This window comes from Typha latifolia, chromosome 15 (assembly GCF_019914945.1).
Source record: "Typha latifolia isolate L0001 chromosome 15, TyphaL0001v2, whole genome shotgun sequence".
In the NCBI taxonomy this organism is placed as follows: Eukaryota; Viridiplantae; Streptophyta; class Magnoliopsida; order Poales; family Typhaceae; genus Typha; species Typha latifolia.
The window spans coordinates 6,648,715-6,672,222 of record NC_133100.1 but is presented as its reverse complement, the minus strand read 5'-3'; the positions used below and the strand labels follow the sequence as shown (position 1 = coordinate 6,672,222).

The following is a 23,508-nucleotide window of genomic DNA, read 5'->3' as shown; positions in this document are numbered from 1 at the left end:
GTAAATATCGGTAATCAACGCACTTGCACGCATCTCGAGGCATCATGGCCTTCCACCGTGCATGATAACGGTACTCCGTAATAAACGTTGGCTGAGCGAATCATTTGGTATTCATTTGGTGCAGTCTGCAGAGAATCTCTTACAACGTCCACTGAAACTCACATGCCCTCTCTACATATAACACCCTACGGTTAACTGAAATTATTATTTCATCCTTGCCCTTCTCTCACTTTAGGTTAAAAGCACGAGCAATTATAATTTATATTTAACTCTTTTATAATTTAGACTAATTTGTAGTTTTTAGTCAACTGTCAGCTGAAACTAATTAACATAAAAACTACTCTCATAAAGACTACTGTCAAGATAATAAAGATAGTTTGGTTATTCTTTAGTAATTTAGGTTAAACCATAAAAATTAAATATTTAAGTTTAAAATAAGAAAATAAATTTAAAAAAAGCTGAACATCGGGGGGGTAAACTGTAAACTTGTTAAACAAAAAAGACAGGGGTCAAATAGGTAAAAATTCCTTTCTTTTAGGTATCGTTCTGAGAAAGAAGGAAGGGCTGATTTCCAAATTCTGAAAATGTAGGGTTCAAAGTAGAAACATGGCATATAGTTATTAGATCTAAATATTTCCAAAATGAAGACCCCAAGAATCCCACCACCCAACCACCTCGGGCGAATAAAAATATAATTATCTATTACCACAAAAGGCATCCGATCCATCCATCTATTTATATAAAAACTAGTCAGATTCTTTATATCTCTCTCTCTCTCTCTCTCTCTCTCTCTCTTCTAAGTCATGAACCAGTCTCACCGGCCGGCCGCGGCCGGGGCCCTAGGGCGGAACGGGTCGGCGCCGGGATCCTTCCTCACGAGCCTCTCCGACTCCGTAATCGGCGCCGAGCTACACCCCGCCGCCGGGACGGAGTGGCTCGCGGGGCGGTTCTTCTCTTGCCAGTCTCCGCCGGTGACTGCGGAGTCGAGCTGCAAGGCCTCCGGCACCGCCGCGACCCTGGCGCACCAGAGATCGTACGGATCGGGCGAGATCTCGATCGGAGATCAGACGGCGGCGGAGAATTCCAAGGGCGGAGGAGGAAGCCCGCTGGTCCGGCATAGTAGCTTGCCCGCCGGATTCTTCTCCCACCCCATGGTCGATAACGGTGAGTTCCTCCTATTTACTCTCTCTCTCTCTCTCTCTCTTCTTTTTGTCTTTTTGCACTTTGCCCCCTCAGTTTTATCGAATTTTCGAATTCGGTAAAAAGAATTCCCTTATTGATGAAACCGCCAATGGGGCGAAAACTATGGCTGGCGGCGGTTTTCCTATTCGGGCAGAGGGACAGGGAGGCGCGCTTGGAAGCCACGCGACATCCAAAAGTTCGAGAGAATGGTTGACTGCAACTCGGTGCTTATCTAACTACTGGATCTGCACTTAATGACGAAAATGCCCTCGACCCAGTCGTCAAGGATTCTCTACAAGTATAGGCTGCAGGAATTTGCTGCATTTTGGTGAGCCTAAACTAAATATGATTAGGAGGGTCGGTCCATTTTTTGTCCAAACCCTAGCCTCATCTCATCTCGTAATAAGCTCTTAGGGTTTTTTTTATAAAATATATGCTATTGGACTATTTTATAATTGCCATCTGGTCAAAATATTTTGTAGAACATTTCTAAGATGCGGTTGTTAATAAATCTAGCAAATGTATTTATTTTATTCACTTTAATTTTTGTTAATAAACCCTGAAATCTGTTATGGGCTGGTAATAATCCTCCAAGATAATTTTGATATTTTAAATAATTTTATTATATAAAGACTTCGACGGCCATTATGCATGAGAGTCTCATATATTTAATAAATAGAAAAAAAAATAATCATTTTCCAATTAGCATTTTGTTTTTAAATATATTATAATTAGACATCTTCTTTTTCTGTAATTTTCACACAACACGGTATAGTTATTTTTTCTAATTACTATTATTCCCACCAAAGAGTAATTTAGGTATTTAAAAGAAATATAATATCTTGGCTGATATCCTTAAGGGGGGGAAATAATTATGAAGGGTTGGGTTACAAATATCTGAGATGCTAAAAATATAGGGTGTAATTTGAAAGTTTCCTTTTGATATATAATATATATATATATATATATATATATAGTTTTGGATGGGTCCCAGTGGAGGGATACGGGGCCCAGATGAGGTGTCTAATTAAAGGCTTAAGGTGACTAGGTGCATTCGAATGCACTTATTTTCTTTGCCGTCATTCAACCACTCTAAACATTTTAAAAGCGTTTTGGATTCTTTTGAGCGTCGCTTTGTGCGAGTGGCCAGCGATGCATGATATATTGGGATTGGTATTCGTATATATATAATATATATTATTGGCCTTCTAGTGCCATTAAACTTGTGGTATTGATCATATATTAGTGTTCAAATTTAGAGTTAAATATACATCTAATCCCTCTGTATAATTTTTATTTTTTTAACCAAATCAGTTCTTGTATTTATGACTAAAGTGAAATAGATAAAGAGCATCTCTAAATTACCAAAATGGCATTGTTATATTTTTGATAGACAAACTATTTAGAAGGAAGAGTAATTTTAATATTTTAATAATTTGTTAGATTTGTCGTATTTTATACGAAGGGGGGTATTTTTGTCAATTTGTTGTGATAAAAATTCTAAGTTGTAAGTATAAAAAATTGTATACGAGGTAAAATTATTTTAGATATAAATATAGAGAGGTAAAATTTATTTGACCCTAAAAATTTAATATACAGAGTACTTAATCCAACGGTTTTAACGTTCTAGAAAAGGTGGTGAGTTGGCGTGGTATTTAGCTCTCGTTAGCTCTATTTATCAATTCAAAAGAATATAATTGGACGTATTAAAGTAGCAAAGTAGGAGTCTTATCTAAGTTTTATCTGATATTAAGTGATTTAAGTTTGAAAAATAACTGGGTCTAAGAGTTTTGAGTACTTCTTTCCTACTATGGTTCTCTTGCTAGTGTTGAAAGAGAATGATATACATTGTTGAGTCATCTATTGAAGAATCTAAGCTTTTGAATCAACTAACTATGATTCTTGAGGTTATAGATTCAAATTTCGTTAACTTGCTTTTATTCCCTACTACTTTCTAGAGTCCTTATCTTGTCCCTACGTGAGAAGGCGAGCATAAATACTTTTGGGTCAACTAGTTATCTAAAATCAAAGACTTCTTTAATCATGCATGGCGTTGTAGCTTTGAGATGGAGTTATGAATGCTATCCTCGTCCAACAAGGAAGATAAATAAGGAGTGGTTTTGATGCACTGTGTGACAGGTTTTTCAGTTACAAGGGACGGCGGGAGCTATTCCCGGCAAGGACCTGATGGTGTTCATCCAATGGCAAACAACAGAAGGTTGAAATCCCAGCTGAGCTTCTCAAGGCAGAGCACACTCTCGCAAATCTCCGAGATCGGTATCCCGGACATGGGGGAGAGTGTTGGTGGCAACCACCACTCGGATATTTCAGGTGGATTTTCCATCGGATCATGGGACGATTCGAATTCGATAATCTTCTCCCCGCCGTCGAGTAAACGGGCGAAAGACAATGCAGACATCATAGCTAGTCTGAGCAACCTTGAGTCACAGGTAATCTAAATCTCTTTGCTTCATATTTCAGTTTGGAAAATTGAGCATACACTGTTGATAATTGCTGGCCTTCTAATGTTTTGCTTTTGGTTATCTTCAGTTTAGTCTGCCAAAGACGTCGTTGGAGATGGCATCAGTAGAGAATTTCCTTCAGATTCAGCAAGATCAGGTCCCGTTCAAAATCCGAGCAAAGCGTGGATGTGCCACACACCCCAGGAGCATCGCCGAGAGGGTATGCCTTATAACTGATCCACAGAGCATCAGTTTACATTTACATCTAAAACTCTAATGCTATTTCTTTTTCTTTTTTTCTTTGATAGGAGAGAAGAACAAGAATTAGCGAGAAGCTAAGAAAGCTTCAAGAACTAGTGCCAAACATGGACAAGGTAATGTGGTGGTAGCATATGTTTACTGAATTATTAAGTGGTATCAGTTTCAGATTTGGGTACATAATTCAAGATAGTGCTTAATATCCAAACTTATTCTTGCAGATATAAGGTTTTACAGCTAATTTGTTTTGTCTTCTAACAGCAAACAAACACGTCTGACATGTTGGATTTCGCCGTTCAGCATATCAAGGGGCTGCAGAGCCAGCTGCAGGTGGGTATCATCAGGCTCAGGCTTTCTGGTTAAAATTTATACCTTGAATCTTCTATGCTGCTAGACATATTAATTCGTCAAAATTTCTGAGTTTGTATTAATAATTGTCCTTTTTTTACTTAATTGTGTAAAAATATGCACATTTTAGTCTGGAGGTGTCTTAGAGGAACTGAATTCTGCAAAACATCCCTCTGAAATACTTCGTTGGCTATCCTTCGATCCAAAGAGGATACAATCTATTCTATCTCTAAATTGATACCGAAAAAAGTTTCACAATATTCTTATATTTCAGAATTTTACTTTCCTCTGCAGATTCTTAATCAAGAACAAGATAACTGCACCTGCAGCAGAAAGCGAGACAAGAACTGAGCAAACGAAAAATCTTGTTGTAGTGTATATCGTACCGACTCGATTGTTCACAATAGAAAACAGACGCAGGTATTGCCATATGTATAAGATGATAGCAGTTTGAGATACTTTTCATCTCCTTTGGTCTTTGGCAGCACAAGCAGGCAATAATCAAATAAGGCAGAGAGCAGGTTTTCTAATTTCTTGAAAATTCTGGTTTCTTATAATTATATGCAACTACTACTGAAAGGCTTTTCGAGAATGGAAATTATCTGCCATGCAAAAACAATTGAGTGGTTCCAGGGAGAGTTGCTTCTGATCTTTATAACTACATCAAAGTCTATGCTTTTCCTAGTTCTTTCTTCTTTTCCTTTCTATATCCACTCAAATGCTGAGAAAGATCAATGAATCTTTTTTGTTTTCTATAGAGATAAAGGATCTAATGCAGTAACCATTGACATTTTTGAGTCTGGCAAATTTAAACTCTATAGAGAAGATGCAAGATGAGAACAAGTAGTGAGTCTTAAAATAGTACTAGAAGCCAATCTAGCTGAACTATCACACTTCTAGGCAATATTTGCAAGTTTTTGACATTCCAGGGGGAGGAAAACATAATAGTGTTATGAATTCATGGGATTGTTTTCTTTTTAATATTATTTTATCATGGAATTATCTTGCACTTCATTCTTTATCTTTTAGATATAGCAGCAGGTAACTAATGAGCAGACTTAATTTATACTACCTTCTTGCCGTTTACAATGGTCGGTCCTACCGTCTCATAACAGAGGTCATGCATTCAATTTTCTACTCGCCTTCTCTTATAAACGTTGAGGTTAATATTTAGTAAAGTTTCTATTAAAGCCCTATATGTGCGTGATTTGAGCTTATTGTAATTAGTTTTTTTTTTAAAGATTAGTCTAATTGTTCAACTTATATATATTAAAAATGACTAACTTTTTTAATTATTTTATAGGCATATCAGCCATTTTTTCATATACTTATAAAAAAAAATTGGACCCCATATTTATATTTTTTTTATCCCAGCAAATGAAAAAAAAAATTATATCAACACATAATCAAGAGTTAAAAAAAGCCTTCTATAAGTACAGTTATGATCCTTTATCCTTCCACACAAGACATTCTAGCTATATACAACATTATATAAGACATGTTAGAACATTAATTAATATCCTAGATTTTCTTAGTTAACATTTTGATAGTCAAATGGTCATTTCCACTATCATCATAGCTTCTTCCATTTTGCTTAGATACAGTAAAAAACACAGTTTTGAAGACGTAAACGATGAAATTTGGCTAAAAATTATTAAGATTAGAACTCATTCAATTCCGAGTCACATAATACCCTCATTTACTAGTTAAACTTAGATTCAAACACCAATTTTACCATCTGACTCCTAATTATCCTCAATTGGGACCATTCTCGCTGTCAGCAATCTCCACCGTCGTCAAGGTCATAGCTTGAGTTTTATAGTTCGATTAGAATATATCCGAGATTCAAATTCATCTGCCATGGAGGTATAACAGTTGCTAGACAAATCAAACATGATATATATTTTTTATTATTAGTAAGGTTTGTGGAAAAAAAAAAAAAATCTTATGATTCAACTCTAATCTCTAGAGGACACAAGACATGAAAAAAGAATACTATTCATCACATAAACAACAACTCAGTAGTAGCTTCTCCTCAGCAGCTTATACCAGAGAAGACCAAATTGTGGCGTCAAAACCATGCTCCTTTTCCTGTACCATTCCCTCTTTTTTTATCTCCAAACCCAATTAACCAAGTGCTAGTTATAATTGGCGCATCAGAGCAATGTCAGTATCATTTCATGGGCCGACCTTATCGAGATTCTCGGAGACCGTCTTCATCCTCGGCCGTTGATCGGGATCGGCTTCGGTACACGATAGCGCTATGTGGAATGCGGCGATCACCTCCTTCTTTGCGTGCACCTCCCGGACGAGCACCGGATCGAGCATCTCTGATATCGGACGGGTGTCCTCGAATCCCTTCCTGACCCACCTTACGAGTTCCGGCACATAATCGATGGACGATGAGGATGCTATTGCCGACGACGAGGGCGATGCAAGCTCAGGTTGCTTCCCTGTGAGCAGCTCTAGAAGTACAATGCCAAAGGAGTAGACATCCCATTTTTGAATTGGGCGGGAACCAGGAATACGGGCCTCGGGGGCCCGGTAGTTGTTGGGCCGATCAATTGGGCCGGACTTTGTGGATGGAAGAGCGCTTCCGATGAAGCCGCCGCTGCCTCCTTCGAAGGACGAGGAGATGTCATCGGTGCCGGCAATGGCCATGAGGCGGTTGAGGCCGAAGTCGCAGATGTAAGGGTTGTAGTCGGCGTCGAGGAGGATGTTCGACGGCTTGACGTCCCCGTGGGCGAACTTACGCGGGCTGGACTCGTGGATATGGGTCAGCCCACGCGCCACCCCTTTGGCGATCCGGAGCCGGGTTGACCAGGACAGTCCTGGTTGACCCGATCTACCTGTCCAATGGATCAAAATATACGCTTAATATACGATACCCATGCCCATAGCAGCTCTCCAATACCAATTATATCAACAACAAAAAAAAACTATGAAAAAATTGGTGAATTTAAAATATAAAATTTAGAAGGATATAAATACAAAAAAAATTAATCCAATAGAATTAAAACAACATTTGACTGCCCTACGTGGGGGAAAAAGCTATCTATCCTACAAAACAAAGAAAAAGGGCACAAGTGGGAGACTGCCATCCATCGCTCTTTGTCCCCCCCGGCCAATGATTACGTACCATGGCATGCCAATTGTCCCTACTTAATAGTGTTCTTATTTGTCATTGCCCAGGACAAAAATAAAAAGAGAAAGCTAAAAAAGTATTATTTTGAGGCCCCTCGCTCTTTAATCTTTGCATGGCCTCAACTTTTCTACTTTCCAAAGCCACAAAAAGATGGAAGTTTGCCTCAACTATATCCAACCAAGCAACAGGCCTCAGATCATTAAATGCTTCTTTTGTTTCCAGAGGAAATTTCAAATAACCCCTAATATTTTCATCATTTTCTAATTAACACTATCGTCTATGATAACTTAAGTATGATTAATTGTGTACTGGTTAAGTTAACTGTAATGCCATTGAAATATTTCCAACCTTTACTCGTTTTAACCCTTATTCCACCTTAGCCATGGTACCAAATTAAATCAATTTTTCCTACATCTAATCATCCTAGCCTATCTCACCAGAGAGTAATTTGAATATTTTAGAAAATTACTTAGTTGATACCTTACAAGATCCTCAAAGACCTTGCTTCAAAAATAAAAAGATGAATATGTAGGGTGTTATTTGAAAATTTTCTAACAACTTTTAAAGGGACTTGGTTTCATAAAAGTTCATCATCCAGGACAATTCCATATGACCTACATAAGGAGTTGCTCTATGCTTCGATCACAAACAAGTGGCCCCTTCTTCTCCTGTTCAAGACTCGGAAAGATCTCTCTTTTGCTTTCTATCTTTTCTCTTCCATTTTGAACATTCTTTCAAAAAGTTGGAAGAAAGCTGCCTCTGAGTCCTACTTTGTAGACAAAATTTTAGCAGCTTTATTCCAAAATTGTTCCCAAATCTTGGCCCAATTAACTACCAGCCTAGGAAGATACCACACATACACAGACAGATAGTTATGTTGCATATTTATCCTTATAAAACCCCTTCTTTCCCAAATCTTCTGTGTCTATTTCTCAATTTTCACTTGATTTTGGGAAACTTTTGTATAAAAAGGATGGCTTTTATATGGGAATTTGGGACATTTGCATAATTGCAACTAATTTTTTTTTAAATATTATAATCACTATTATATTATTTATAAATATTTTAGACTCTAAACTTCGAGACAGAATATTATTTTAGTGATTTACATGTTTTTTTTTATGGAATATTTAGTTAAGAACTAACCATAAAGAATAAAAGATTTTAACAGAAATTATAAATAAAAATACACTATAATTATAATATGTTAAAGTTTTTAGTGGTAATAATGTTAAAAAAAAACCCTAATTTTTTATTATTTGGAATAATAAATTAAAATTTTGGAGGAGGGAAGGAAAAGAGAGTGACCTCGAAGCGCGGTGGCGAGGTTACCATTGGAGACGAAGTCGGTGATGAGCAACTTCTCGTCCGGCGCCCAGTAGTACGCCCTCGTCCTCACCACATTCGGATGTCTCAACTTCCCTATGGCCTCCACCTCCGCTTTAAACTCCTTATACCTCCCTCCTCCTCCTCCTCCTCTTCCTCCGCCGCCGATCCTCCTCACCGCCACCGCCGTCCCGTTCCCCACCACAACCTTGTAAACGATCCCCTTCCCCCCTTTCCCCAGCACGTAGGCCGAAGCCCTCAGCAATTCATCCAGCTCCATCTCAAACCCTTTCTCCAAACCCACCAATCTCCCCTCCTTCCCTTCTTCCTCTTCTCCGCCTTCGTCTTCTAACTCCTCATCCTCGTCGTCGTCGTCGTTCCCCTCCGATCCGCTGCAACACCACGCGCACCAACCTCGTCCGCCGCCGCCGCCGCCGCCGCCCAGCTTCTGGTTTCCCGTGCAGCTGCATCCGGTACTCTCTCGGTCCCTAACTTTCCAGTAGATGTAGATTACGATTACCCCGATCAGAGCGACGCCGGCGGCGTCCGCGATCGAGATGAGGATGATTAGATTCGTTTTTAGTCCTTTCTTCTCCGGCGAGGCTTCTGACGGAGAGAGGAGGGACGCGGGTGGTGGGGATCTTGTGGACGGGGAACGATCTTGGCAGGGGATCTGGAGCGGGAAGCCGCAGAGCCCCGGGTTGTTGAGGAAGGCGGTGGGGCCCTGGCTGGCTAGGGTTCCGACCTGCGGGATCTCGCCGGAGAGGGCGTTGTAGCGGAGGTCGAGGGTGACGGTGGAGGGCAGGGAGCCGAGGCTGGGTGGGATTTCGCCGGAGAAGCGGTTGCGGGAGAGGTTTAGGGTGCCGGCGAGGGAGGAGAGGGAGCCGAGGTCGGGCGGGAGGGATCCGTTGAATTGGTTGGAGGAGAGGTCGAGCTGCACGAGATCCACCATCTCCGGCCAGATCCCGGCGGGGATCTCGCCGGAGAGGCGGTTCTGGGAGAGCAACATGCGCTGGAGCTGGCGGCAGTTGCGGAGGTCGGCGGGGACGCGGCCGGAAAGGGAGTTCTTGGAGAGGTCGAGGTTTTGGAGGCGGGGGAGGTCGCAGAGCGCGGCGGGGAGGGGCCCAGTGAGGTTGTTGTCGTAAAGGAAGAGGGAGTGGAGAGAGGAGGCGTTGGATAACGCTACCGGGATCGTCCCCGCGAGGCGGTTGCCATGGAGGTTGAGGCGGCGGAGGAAGAGGAGCGTCCCGAGCTCCGAGGGGATGTACCCGGACAAATTCTTCCCGGCGACGGCAACCCCGACGACGCGGGGGAAGTCGAAGCCGGACACGTTGGCGCACGTCACGCCCGGCCAATGGCACGGGTCGGCGGCGCCTCCGTCCTCCGCCCACTCGGATAGATACGCCGAGGGGTCGTCAGAGACGGCCGACTTGAACGCGAGGAGGGCGAGGCCATCGGGCGAGAGCGCGAGAATGGCATGAGGTAGGAGGAGTTGGAGAAGGAGAAGCAAGCAACAACAACAACAATGGCGGAGGAGCCTCCTCATCTATAATTCTCCAACGCTTAGTAGCAGCAGTGAAGTGAGGATGGACTCTGCAGTCTGGAGGAGAGAGAGGTTAGCTAGTGAAGTATTTAAGATAGACATAGCATGGCTTTGTCATAAACTCATTATCATAGTTTTGAGCTGGACTTTTTGGTTGGTTGAGATTGCTAAGGTACAATTGAGAGGTGGCGACGTCTAATTTTACTTTTGTTAGGGCTTCTTTTGCAATTAATCTGCCAGCTGAGCTCCCATCAGTTCTTTGTTGTGTTGTTATAAATGCGTCATATTTATAACAATGTGACTCTTAGTATGAGTAAAAGTGCAATATATAAATATACAGGATGATGACAATTATTACTAAAAAAAATTAAATCAGTTACAAATCTACCGCATTGGTTGTAACTACACTATAAAAAATCGAAAGCATTTTTCATATTTTAAATATATATTCTCTATATTTCATTTATTAAGAATGCTCTTCTTCTCTCTCCCTAATAAAAATATCAACTTAAAAGTTACTTTTGTGAAAAGATAGAGTAGTTTCATAATAGTTATACGGCGATGGTTATTTGCAAATATATCAATAAAACGGAGGAATCAATTTGGGGGAGATTTTCTGTCATATGTCTAAAATGTAGGTGGTCGTTTGCAAAAAGCCCTAATCTTTTTTTACTAGTGGGGGAAGTGGGATTTGGTCATGAGGGGCCCAGTACCACCACCATGGATGTAAAAGGATTATAGGCGTGGGAAGTAAGAGAGTAGGAGGGAAGCAAAATGGTATTATTATTATAAGCGAAATCATGGGGGGATGTTGGATTGTTGAGCCAAAGAGCAATTATAACGTGGGGGTTGGTTGGTTGTGGTACTATAATTAAGAAAGAGGAAGAGAAGGAAAGTGTGTGTCATCGATCTCATTGGATTGGGGCCTGGATGTATTTATTAATTCATGGGATTGAGAACAATGTACATGTATACTGGGGAGGAGTACCAGCTAGCTTTGAAGTATATATCAAGGAAGAAGGGGAGATGATAGTGTAGTAGGGTATGTGTGGGAGTGGGCCGGAGAGCTTACACTCACTCATTTGACGTGATCTCGTACCAATCTCCTGGTGAGAGGCATGCATCCATGCCAGTGGATTTTATGAGCCTGGAAGGAAGGAGTAAGAGGGAGGGAGTCTTGGATTAGAAGGTGGTAAAAGGCAACACCTACAATGCCCATTCCAAGCCACCGTGATTATGAACATTTTATCAGCTAACGTAGAATCTCAAACTGGAGGCAAGCATAGAGTTTATGTTTTTGTTTCTATTTTTAAAATATTATTAGTTGTCTTTTTGAAGGAATACTCAGTTAGAATATTCCAAGATAATGTTAGATTGCTATTAAACTAGTTTATACAATTTATACAAGGGAATAATAATAATAATATTTTTTACTCCAAGTTCAATTGTAACCATTAGTATGTTGATTTAACTAAATGGAATGGTATGTTTAAAACATCTCAACGATTTTCATCTGTAGTCATGATACTTTAAAAAATGTAGTAAAATGTTTTGAGTGACAATTATATTAAAATGTCATACATAATATTTTATTAGAGTTTGCAACATAAGTGAGTGGTAAAAAGTACTATGTGGCTCGACTCTCCAAGATGCAAGACCTAAATGAGTTCTAGGATTCTTGGTATAAACTGTTTAGAAATCCTAGGCAACCGTTGTGATTGCCATTGTCGTACAACGTTGCTTGTCCTTAGCTAGGTTTCACATATTAGAGGAATAATATTGTGGATCCATGCTGATCTCTGGACGTTTTATTAATTGGTAAAGCTTAGTCATAGTACATGGTTGTTACATACTGCAGCAACTTTCTTCTTTTCGATCTGGATGTATCTGAGGAGGCTGCAGTATGCAGCATCTGAGAAGGACGGTTTACTCTCGTCCATCCTTGTCTGTGGTTAAATTCCTCTCTCCAATAATTTGTCTTGAAATGGACATTAAACTAGTATTGACTGCACAGTGACAGTAGATATGACTTCCTTCTATTCGCTTCGAAAGAGGACTTAAATGTGACGTATGGGATTTCTTACTATAATTCTTTGTTTATGTTATTTCATCTAGAAAATTTTACACATTAGTGGCATTTTTTGGAAAAAAAATATTTAAAGCTATTAGACAACAATAATTTTTATTATTTAATATAGGGTTGAAAATTTTTGATAGACTTAATTTAAATGAGTAGATATTTTTATATTAGATTATGAGTCCGTAGACTAATTATAGACTAAACAAATAGTACAGCTAGGTCAATTTATCACCTCCGAGGAATAGACTAGGAGGAGTTTAAATCATGCAAACATAACATTTCTACGAATTTTTTTATTAAATATTAGTTTCAACGTCCATGAGAAAATTAATACTATACTATGACCTCTGTTATTGGCCGGCAGAGCTTAAGTACTGAGCTGATCTTTATACTATGATGCTAGTTGTTCAAGTATTAATTATGGGCCGAATAAACTAGTAGCTAGTTGTTCCAGTAATCCTCCTTCCCATTAAGCTTCAGTTTAGCTCCGTGTTGGGGAAGTCGTTTCGCCGTACGGTTTATTTCTCTTGTTCTTCTTTCATGGTAAAAGTTGTTCGAGTACTCTTTTTCTTTTTTGCTCTATTTCTGCAGAAAGTTTCCCAGGTTGCAACGCACTGTTGCTATGCAAACCATATTATATATGATTGCTGCCTTTTGGAATTATTTGGAAACTTTTTGCTTTTTTTTTTATGAAATGCCTATAAAACCTGTTAATATAATAAGTGTTTTGTAAATAAATGACTGATTTTTTTTTATAGAATAATTACATCTAGACGCAACGAAATATTGCTCATTTTTTATGGAATTATTTGTTTTTCATAGCATTTGATCTCCTTATGTAAAACTTTCAAGCTTATTAAAAAGGCTTATGTTATATAAGAGTTTTTGAGTTCAACTCCCAATGACATTGGTATTTAATGGGGCACTATTAAATTTTTTTACCTCTGAAAAAATACTATATGAAACTTTCGGAATGTTCTTTCTGTTGGTTGTTATATTTAATTTTTTGCATCAAAAAACATATCATATGATGGTTATGTGATCAATTTAGACATTGCAAGGGCTATTTTACTTTTATTTTATAAGAAAAAGAGAGAAAAAGTGCAGGTAAACATATGCATTCCAAAGGCTTTTGTACCTTTATCTAATATTATGTGACGTTCATGTGATCATTTACTATTTTTCTTTAATATTGTTAGAAGGTGAAAGATATTAGATAATTGAGGAGGTCAAGAGTGTTATAATATATGAAAATGGGCAATAGGTCAATGAATCAAAGCGATAGTTGATTTGGAAACATATCCGTTGGCAATTGGGTGGGGTTAAAAATGGTGGAAAGGTAGACTTCTTGCTCCATTTCGCTTTAGATTAAGATAGTGTGGTTGGGTTTGACAATACACTTTAGTTAGCTCTTGATTTTGTCAATGGCATAATGCTCAGATGGATAAAGTGACTCATTGTGCTAGTTTCTTTCGGAATTTGAATTCTGGCGGTATTGATTTAATTAGGACATTATTTAATTTCTACTTCTTTAGCAAAATAAAATAGCTCTTAATTTTTATCCTGTCCATAAAAGACACAGAATCAATTGTTGAATAGAAGTGGAAGAGCTGAGTGGAATTGATCTCTTATCGAGCACTGAAAAAAGAAAATGCCTAGAAAGAATTGAGGCCAAAAGAGCTTGTCCAACTTTAAAATTAAAAAATAAAATAAAATAACGAGTGCCGGAAAAGAAAAGGGCTTGTGATTTTTCTGTATCATTTATTCAGCATCATTTATTGCTTGCACTTTTTGTCTGTCCCCTCTGCAAAGGTTTCCTATTTTATGTACTGCCATTTTATCCCAGTTAAATGTCACTATTTTCTCCTTTTCATTTATAATTTCTTTTATGGATAATAAATTTGTAGCCTGATTGTAGACTAGAGAATGAGCCACTTCTCCTAAGAAGTTGGTTGATGGACAATTGGTCCAAATCATCTGCATATAATATCAAAAAATAATAATATATATATATATATATATATATATATATATATATATATATAATATTTAACTCTAATATCTACAAGGGGAATTAAATCAATAACCTCTGTCACATGATGGTAGGGCAACCATTGAGCTAAGGTGATCACCTCCTTCTATTTATATTTAATCTAATTAGTCTTTTTTTATGAGAGAACTTTTATAAGTCAAACCATGTTCAAACCAAACACTAAAGACTATTTCAGTCAAGTGGAGTGGCACTATTTCCCTAAGCCTACCATCATTTTTTAGAGAGTTTCACAACTTGCACCCTACATTTTTTCTATTTTTTATTAACAACCTATCTTTGAGTATTTATAATTTGACTATTTTTTTTTCCTCTATAACTTTTATATAATACCCTAGGTTAATTTAACCTAGCTATATCCATATAGAAGAGTATCAATAAAGAAATATTCTATTAAAATTTACTATATAATTTATAAAATAATTAGATTGGGATTTTAATTTGGTGGATTAGGATTTAGGTTTTGGGGGGAGATGATTTAAATTTAGTAAAATGAGGTTTAGTTTTGAGGAAGAGAATTTAGATTTAGTGAGGTAGGATTTAATTGGGGAAGAAGATTAGATTAGTAGGGTAGGATTTAGTTTTAGACAATATGATTTTGTAAAGGTGGACCCAACTTCTAATTTAATGAGGGTTCACTTAGTATGTTAGCGTACTAAACCATTAATCTCATTTAGTTAAACCACCAACTAATTTTTTTATAATAATTACTTGTGCTTAGAGTCAACCCTATAATCTCTTTGATCACAGGAGAGAGACCTTCTAATTTTACTAAAGGTATGTATCTCTTTGAAACTCATAGGATCAGTTTCTCTCCGTGCCCTGCCGTAGGAATTTCTTGTACCCAAAATATTTGACAACCAATCTCGGAACTATATTTTTTACTCGACTTCTCGAGCCCAAAAGTGAGAGAAAATATATTAGAACATAAATACTAAACTATCATATTTTCTAACTGTTTAAGCTTTTAAACTAGCGGATGAGTAATCCCTTAAAAATTCAATCTATCAAATGGAGGAGGAGGATTTATCAAGTAAGAGAAAAGGAAACTTACGCAGAAAGGGAAGTGATCTGATGATGATGTTGATAGATGGCATTAGCACCAGTGCTGTAGTTATAGTTAATGCCTTAAATGGGATAGCCAAAGTTCGTTGTCGTTGGTGAGATCCTATAAGCTAAGCTATTGGAGCTATATCACTTCCGTATCTGCCAACAACTTCAAAGTGCCCTTTGACGTCTCTAATCCGTCACTCTTTAAAGACTTTCAACTCTCATGCGATTTAAAGAATAATTTTAAAAAAAGAAAAAGAAAAAGAAACGCCCACCGTGGGGCTCGAACCCACGACCACAAGGTTAAGAGCCTTGCGCTCTACCAACTGAGCTAGACGGGCTTATACTGGGAGATGAACACTATACGAGAGAACCCTGCATGTACATCTCTGCATTCATTAGGCAAAAGGCAAAATGCCAGTGGTCCTGATAGACTTTTAACACAAAAGCAAAGAAAAAGGAAGAGGTTACAGTTCCACAACAATTTACATTGCTAGTGTGAAAGTGGAATACATTCTAGCAGTGATTCCTAGAGCTATTCTTGTGCTTCCATATGGAACTCAGTGCCCTTCCGAGCTTCCTGGATCGAGATTTACTCAGTGACTTAATCTCTGGCAAACACACCCCTCCTTTGCTAGTCTCTACTTGATGGACTTCATGAAGCTGCACCTCTACTTGATGAGCTTCGTGGAGCTGAATTGGCGTCGACGATAAATCACGTTGGCGCTGCTCTCTAAACAGCTTTAGTAGCTTCTGTGCCTTTTCCTTGGCCCTCTGAGTTCCGTTGGCAGAGAGCAAGACCAGACCTGGTATTACCCCTTCCTGTAGGACCAATTGACTGCAATCGTCGTCATCGTTGCATAGGATCAAGAGGCATGACACGGACTGCTCTTGCTCAGTCGGCTCGCCAGTATCCAAGATCGCCGCGATTGAACCAACTAGGCCTGGGGTGGAAACCATCTTGTTCTTTCCTGATGGATTTGAGGCCAAACATATGAAGATTGCAAGGGCCTTATCGGCCCATGTAATGCCTGCTGTGAGTAGGGGATGAAGGCTGTCGACAATGCCGGAGGATACAAGGAATGGGATATTAGAGGCATGGGTGGAGAGGTTGTAGAGTGTATACAATGCATCGAGCTGGAAGGTTCTGCTTTGAGAGTCTTTGTTTTGAAGTGACCGGATAAGGAAAGGAACGGCCTGACTTGAGCCAATGATAGGCCTAGCCTCGTCAAGGCAGGATAGATTGAGGTAGAGAGCAGTGGCTGCCTCACATGTCTCACTGTTTACGATCATCTTCTCAAGCAACGGTATAACTCCAGCAGAGAGTAGCATTCCTTTGTTTCTGAAACCCAGAAAAGAGATCAAATACAGTTATTAGAACTAGATGAACTGAAAGGTAGTAATAGATCATACAAGTAGAGCTTACTAGTATAAGCAACAAGAGAAGGAAAATGCAGCTATGAGCCAATGACAACTAATTTGGTATTTCAGATAGAGCCCTTTCAACAGTAATCTTCATTAAGATATTATGATGATTAACCAGATAGAAAAGGTGACAAAAATGATCTATAGCAATAGGGCATGATATGTTGAGCAAACAAATTCATTAATGACCAAAAGTATTAAAGAAGTTGTGAGAAAGGACGGCCCAAGTACCTGTTATTGTTGACAGCGAGATTAAAGAGAGCCATTGCTCCCACCTCTTGAGCTTTCTCATCTCTTTCACAGACAGCTGTCCTTAAATATCGGACAATTGCCTCAGCAAAGCCATTGGCACCCATGTAGATCCTTGCCTCCTCATCATCCTTCAAGTGAAACCTTATCTGCTCCACGGCTTTATGGTGCTTATGCATACTCCCACTCTCATTCAGCACAGCCAGCCAGTGTTCATATTTAACAAACTCATCCACTTCATAGCCTTGACAGGAGCCATTTTCCAAAGTAGCTCTATTATCCAACTTGAGTTCCTCTATTATACCACTCTCCTCGAAAGAAACCACCTTCACACTCTCACTCTGGCAAGACTTGTTGCTTCCCATGGATCTGGAATCTGTGGCCTCACACTCCGAGAAAGCCAGCCTCCAGTAGTTGAGGTCTAAAGATTCTGGTGGGCCATCCGGAATGGGGATACCATTCCGTTCACACCAACTGGTGATCAAGCCTTTCACACAATAATTTGGGGTCAAAGAGAGATGGGAGAGCTGTTGCTGGGTTTTGGGGCAAGTTCTATGCCCATCACTAAACCACTTTTCGATGCAGACACGCTCGTATGTCTGCCCAGATGAGATTATGACAGGATCAAACATGAGATGCAAAGAGATTGGGCACCTAAACTCCTCAGGTGGTATTGAAATGTTTGCTGATAGCAACTCATTTTGCTTAAAACTGAAACAACTAAACTTAGATAACTGCCTCTCAAATCCATGGTTGTGTCCATTGACATCCTCAAAAGAACCAAGGACAGTAGGTGAACAAGGAGAAGATCCTTGGGAATCAGTATCTGATGCCTCACTTCTGAAAATTTTGGAATATTTTCTCATGAGATGCAACAAATAAGCAACAATGGACTCCTTCCTCTTGTCTTCCTCAGAACGAGCTCTTTCAATCAGCTTTTTAAGAGCCCTTCTCTCAGTGAGAGCTGCTCTGGATGATGTAATGCCCAGCTTTGAGGCAGCTTGGTGGAGAACTTCTAGTTCCACATTGTCATTTGAACTACTGTTAATTTTCCTCTCCTTTTGAAGCAGTTGAATCACTTCATCACCAACTTCCTTTTCTAACTGATCCAACCGAAACACAGTTTCCTCAAGCTCATTAACAATCTCCAAAATCTACAAGAATGAAGAAATCATAACAACAAAATGTATGAGCAAGAGAGATCTAAAAAGTCTTACATTGAAAAAGAACCCAAGCAGTTCAAACATGATAACAGATTTGTTAAGAATCCCATCTAATATTCAAAATATTCAGGTATTGAGCTACTGAAGCATATTCTCTTAGGAAATATGTCAAGTAACAGCTAAGAGACCACAGCAATCATGAGGAAAGGAGAAAAATATGTAAACTACGCGACCATCTCGGTTCAGCAAAGGAGCAGACAGAAAGGAGGAGAATCAATCAATTGAATGATTACTGCATTTCTTAGTATTAGAGGGTGAAAATTTTAACTAATATTTTATCCACTTTTTATGTTAACAGGATAAACACAAAAGGTTGGTTTCAATTATTGGTACATCAATGGAAGCAAAAGTCGTAAATTCTGCACAACCAAGAGGAACATTAACTTATGATCAATTAAAAGTTCTCTTCATGAGTCAGGGTTGGAATAGTTTGATGCCTAAAAGAGCAAAGAAAAAGAATTGTTTTTGTAGAAATGTAACAGAGGATTTGTCAAGCCCAATAGGAGATTCTGCAGCTTCAGTTAAACAACTTATACAGAGTTCCCATACAATAATCATCAGTTTACATCATTACTAAAGATATTCATCGCACAAATGTTTTTTATACTTTGACTTCATTGTTTGAACTAGACAATGAATGCAAGTCTAGATTAACTCAATGTATTAAGTTATCTACAGATTATAAACCTGTAGTAATGATCTACACATCAATCCCAACAAACATAATCCAGCTCTCCTACAACTAAATCATCACCTTCAACTGACATTATCCAACTTGACATAACTGTAAATAGTTGAGTACTAGATAATCTACTGATATATACAATCTTACTGAATCATCAATACTGCTCCTAAATTGTACAGTCTTCCTGAAGCCATTTATACCAACTATTTTGGGTTGGCTAGATGAATCCTATTCTTCTCTCTTTAGTGCTGAGCTGATAGAAATAAGTGATATTGCATTTCAAGAATAAGCTCCTGATGCTAAACAAAAATGTGAAAGTTCATCTATTTTCACCAAGAACTGGATAGCACACATCAGGAAGTCATGCTTTAACGTGAACTATCCAAAATAATGCAGTAATCATGTGACAGCTAAAGGAAATGGTCATAGTGCAAGTAAAGGAGGTAACAGCATCATTCTCATTGCACCAAGTTCTGAATGAAAAACTTACCTCCAAAAGATGGAGTTTCCTAAGGATAACCCTAGATGAACCACAGTTTTCTTCTATTAATGATGGTATATCATGTTGAAAATACAACAGTGCAAAAGGAAAAGTGTGTGATTGGACTGATGTGGATATTACTACACAAGCATAAGAGTACATCAGTAAATATGGAAAAATTGTCATACATTACAGCATTTTCCAAACTAACTTAATATTTATTAAGTACCTGATGACCAATAGTTGCCGGAACTATGTCTTCAACACGGCGAAGACTATTCAGAAGAGCAGATCTTGCCTTTTCAAATTTTGTAAGAACAGAATATCCAGTTATAGCCTGCGATATTATAAATCAATGAACACTCAGAGAATCAGAATCATCATGAGCCTCTGGAAGACTGGAATTCAGTAACATACAAACAAATGTAACTAAATCATGCTTTTTCCATGTTGTGCTTATTACATATATAAGAGTGCACAATTCATCCATTTCATGCAGAAATTTTTTCCAAGATAATATAGGTTGCCAAATAGAAAATTGTATAAGTTGAGAGCCTATCTTATCATCAAGCTTCATGCTAAAAAAAATTAATTCCTTTTGTTGCCAAAGAATGACAACTAACACTTAATAACTCCAGATTCCATAAAGTCCCAAAGAAGAAATTATCCAACACACAAATAATAATTACAAAACTAGTTCTGTACTATATGTTATTGAAAAAAGCCAGTTCAAAAAACTTTTTTGCAGTTCAAGTAACTCATTAAAATGGAATGCAAGAACTCCTAAGGGCTTGGAATCTCTTCTGAATGTCTTAAAAGATATGGTAAACTAAGACTGCCTGTATATCATAGGATTTGCCTATCTTTTGGTAGCACAGAAGTCATACATGTACGCAAATCTGGAATCCATATCTTAATTAAGTTAAATGACTGAACCGTCAATTGATTAAATCCATCAACGAAGTATTCTCACCAAGTAAAGCTTGCTACATTCAGAGCAATGCTGAAGCAGATTCTTTGACTTTTCAAGAGCTACGTGCAGTGAACACAATGCCTGAATGCCAGGCTTACTTCCAGGTCTTGCAGCTTCTAAAACAGGAAATACACCTAAAACCTTATAAACAATTGAAGATAATTGCTTACACATCCCTCTATGCAACTGCACCAGGAAAAAAAGAAAATTATTTCTCTCAGTCATTAAATAAACACAGACAAAAAAAATCATAGTTCAACTTAATTCTGCTGAATGTACCAATTCAACAAAACAGCAAGTAAAATCAAAAGACCTTTCTATCCTACCTTTTGGAGAATTACAATAATTAGCAGCATGAACAGAAATGGTGTAAAACTAGTTACTTAATCATTATAAATTATTGTGCCACACTAAAAATTAACGAGTTGCTTACCTCTTCATAAATTACATAGTAACATTAAAGTAAAAAAATAAACCAAATAAATACGATTAAGAATAAGAAAATCAATGCAGCATTTCATTGAATAAAGAACTGGATTGGCATGAAGACCTTCGCATCTCTAGCTGCAAACAGATTGTCCTCTACCTCCGCAGCATCCATGGCCTCCCTTATCTAAACCTCATCTGATAAGAATAAAATTATCAGTGTAAGATAAAAAAATAATTCCCAAATTAGATGTTCCAACAAAAGCAAAACTTTCCATGAGAAATGATAATAGATGATATAAGAAGGCCTTATACATCACCTAATTGCAATAAATTGCAATGAGGTTAACTAACATCAAGGATAACTAACCCTGTTTGTTTCTATAACTGAATCAAAAACCACTTTGCTTATTTAGTTAGAAGAAAACGTACCACAAATACCGATATATATTCCATTATTACTCTTGAGAAATCAAAACTTAACCAAATCCACGAAAAAAAATGATAACTAAATTATGAAAAAATAAAATAAAGAGTAAATACATACATATTTTATTTTGATGTCTAGAAATATAATTTTGATTTAAATAATCAATATTTTCGAACATTGTTTTGATCCAAAACACATAAAATGCAAATTAATGTGCAAAAAAAAAAACAATTAACATTTGAGTTTAAAATAAATCCACACTGGTTTCGATCCGAAACCTACCAAAAAAGCGGATATTCTTCCCACGGCGGTTTCATCCGCGGGAAAGGAACCGGATCGGGGGAGTTCGCTCTCTCCACAACCGTAACCATCGCGATCTCATCCCCTCCTCCACTGCTAAATTAGGGTTTTTGAATCCGAAAAATAGGAGGAGGCCGAGCTATTTCTCCGCAGCTTATGAGAGAGAGAGAGAGAGAGAGACGAGTGAGATCGAAGGGTACGAAACCAGGATTCTCGGGATATTATATAGCAGATAAATAAAATAACAATTTAGAATAATTCCTTTTTGGCAATTTACTTAAAACACCCCATACTGTAACTTTATTATAGTTCACACCCTACTATGTGAATACTCCTTATTTGATCTGAAAATTAGAATCCCCTTTCAATCTTTACTTCATTATTAAAAAATTATCCCATGATATTATGATCATTTTATATCTCCAGTTAATTTAATTGCATGATAATAAAACAAAATATATGTTGTTTCTAATAATTTTTTTATATTAAATTAGGAGGGTGGGTACAGTGTGAAGTCCTCTCCCTTCTGGCGGGAGATCTAGGCCGTCCATTTGCCTACGGTTTCCTCTATCCAACGGCGTTCACCGTCATAGAACCTTTGTCGGATTTCGGACCATCCAGTGGGCCGTACGTAAGGATTTCCTGACACGTGTACTTAAGGATGGGAGGAATGATCCTAATCCGCCTGATTTCTATCGGACGGTTGGCAACCTTCTTGCCGACCTCGTTGCGCCATTATGGGTTCCGACGAAGGGTAATATCCTAACTGACGTCAGTGACGTGACCGTCTAGCATAAATATATTAAATTGAGGATTTTACAAAAGAAACCCTATATTTTTCCAGGAAATTTTCTAGAAAGCTCCCTACATTATAAATTTTGTTTCGTTCAAACCCTTGACCTTTACAAAAAAATTCCAATTAACACCCTATCATCATTGAATAAGGTATCCTATGTTATTATTCTCAAAACTAATTATTTCTATATTCATATTATGTAATAAATATATGATAATTATATTTGATGTAATATAAAAGTAAAATATGATAAAAAAATCTTTTGTCTTTTATGAAATTGTGATAAATATTTTTTTATTTGATTCAAAGTAGATTTATGAGAGAAGTATCAAGAGTAAATTGATAATTAATTTAATATGTGTTATAAAATATAATTTTAATGAATAGTATTTATATTATATAATATAATTATTATGATGTTTAGTTATTATTCTGAAATAAAAAATTAATTTTAAAATAAAAAGAATCAAAATAAGGAATTATGTTTAGAATAAAAAGAATCAAAATAAAATTGCATAATTACCATCGAATTTTTTTTAAAATATTATAATGACCGCCACATTCTTCAAAAGACCATTTTAATTATCAAATCATTATGCTTTTTAAAAAAATTTGGTTAGTTATATGTAATTAATCATAGGTAAAAATTAACTTATATTAAGAAAATATTATACTATCATTATATAAAGTTTACAAAATTCAAATTTTATCTAATAAAAAATATTGAGTATTATGATAAAAAGTCTTATTTTTGTAAGGTTACATATCTTACCTCTAAATAACAAGAAAGAGGCAATTTTATGAGAGTCTATAGATTAAAGTAATAATTATGGTATTTTAAACAATATAGTGGCAATTATAATAATTTATAATTATATAAAAAATCCTAAGTTAATATCTATATGATTGGGTGCTAATGATAATAACTAAAATACTTTTTGCAATATATTGTCATACACTTTTTATTTGAGTCTTAACACAAAATATTAAACAAATTTTATCCATATTTTTTTATTATAAAATCTTAAGATAATATAAAATACAGAGATTAAGACAATTTTGATGGATTTAAAAAT

At 37.3% G+C, this 23,508-nt stretch overlaps 3 protein-coding genes and 1 non-coding gene across 4 annotated transcripts; 1 reads left to right on the top strand and 3 right to left on the bottom strand.

Moving 5' to 3' along the window:
• The first annotated feature begins 649 nt into the window (after positions 1–649).
• Positions 650–4,869, top strand: LOC140802433 (transcription factor bHLH128-like). The gene is made up of 6 exons (XM_073157964.1): positions 650–1,164; positions 3,322–3,632; positions 3,733–3,864; positions 3,953–4,018; positions 4,164–4,232; positions 4,545–4,869. The coding sequence occupies exons 1-6, from the start codon at positions 804–806 to the stop codon at positions 4,599–4,601; spliced, it is 996 nt and encodes a 331-aa protein (XP_073014065.1). The 5' UTR covers positions 650–803; the 3' UTR covers positions 4,602–4,869.
• A 1,256-nt stretch (positions 4,870–6,125) lies between these two features.
• Positions 6,126–10,364, bottom strand: LOC140802413 (receptor protein kinase-like protein ZAR1). Its single transcript, XM_073157933.1, has 2 exons — positions 8,704–10,364; positions 6,126–7,099 (listed from the first exon to the last, which is right to left on the bottom strand). Exons 1-2 carry the CDS (start codon positions 10,265–10,267, stop codon positions 6,429–6,431), a joined length of 2,235 nt encoding a protein of 744 aa, XP_073014034.1. The 5' UTR covers positions 10,268–10,364; the 3' UTR covers positions 6,126–6,428.
• Positions 10,365–15,712: 5,348 nt separating this feature from the next.
• Positions 15,713–15,785, bottom strand: TRNAK-CUU (transfer RNA lysine (anticodon CUU)). Its single transcript has one exon. It is a non-coding gene; the product is annotated as a tRNA-Lys (tRNA).
• Positions 15,786–15,807: 22 nt separating this feature from the next.
• On the bottom strand, positions 15,808–21,834 carry LOC140802220 (U-box domain-containing protein 7-like). Its single transcript, XM_073157663.1, has 6 exons — positions 21,619–21,834; positions 21,031–21,104; positions 20,481–20,666; positions 19,737–19,844; positions 17,101–18,272; positions 15,808–16,786 (listed from the first exon to the last, which is right to left on the bottom strand). Exons 2-6 carry the CDS (start codon positions 21,079–21,081, stop codon positions 15,961–15,963), a joined length of 2,343 nt encoding a protein of 780 aa, XP_073013764.1. The 5' UTR covers positions 21,082–21,104; positions 21,619–21,834; the 3' UTR covers positions 15,808–15,960.
• Positions 21,835–23,508: the final 1,674 nt, after the last annotated feature.

Excerpts from the sequence above, each read along its gene's own strand:
- LOC140802413 (XM_073157933.1), bottom strand. The coding sequence starts at position 10,267 with ATGAGGAGGCTCCTCCGCCATTGTTGTTGTTGTTGCTTGCTTCTCCTT. Across the intron at positions 7,100-8,703 it reads CCTCGCCACCGCGCTTCGAG|GTAGATCGGGTCAACCAGGA; the intron begins GTCACTCTCTTT and ends TCCATTGGACAG.
- LOC140802433 (XM_073157964.1), top strand. The coding sequence starts at position 804 with ATGAACCAGTCTCACCGGCCGGCCGCGGCCGGGGCCCTAGGGCGGAAC. Across the intron at positions 3,633-3,732 it reads TGAGCAACCTTGAGTCACAG|TTTAGTCTGCCAAAGACGTC; the intron begins GTAATCTAAATC and ends GGTTATCTTCAG. Across the intron at positions 3,865-3,952 it reads CCAGGAGCATCGCCGAGAGG|GAGAGAAGAACAAGAATTAG; the intron begins GTATGCCTTATA and ends TTTCTTTGATAG.
- LOC140802220 (XM_073157663.1), bottom strand. The coding sequence starts at position 21,081 with ATGGATGCTGCGGAGGTAGAGGACAATCTGTTTGCAGCTAGAGATGCG. Across the intron at positions 19,845-20,480 it reads AATGTAGCAAGCTTTACTTG|GCTATAACTGGATATTCTGT; the intron begins GTGAGAATACTT and ends ATAATATCGCAG. Across the intron at positions 16,787-17,100 it reads CTCGCTGTCAACAATAACAG|AAACAAAGGAATGCTACTCT; the intron begins GTACTTGGGCCG and ends TCTGGGTTTCAG.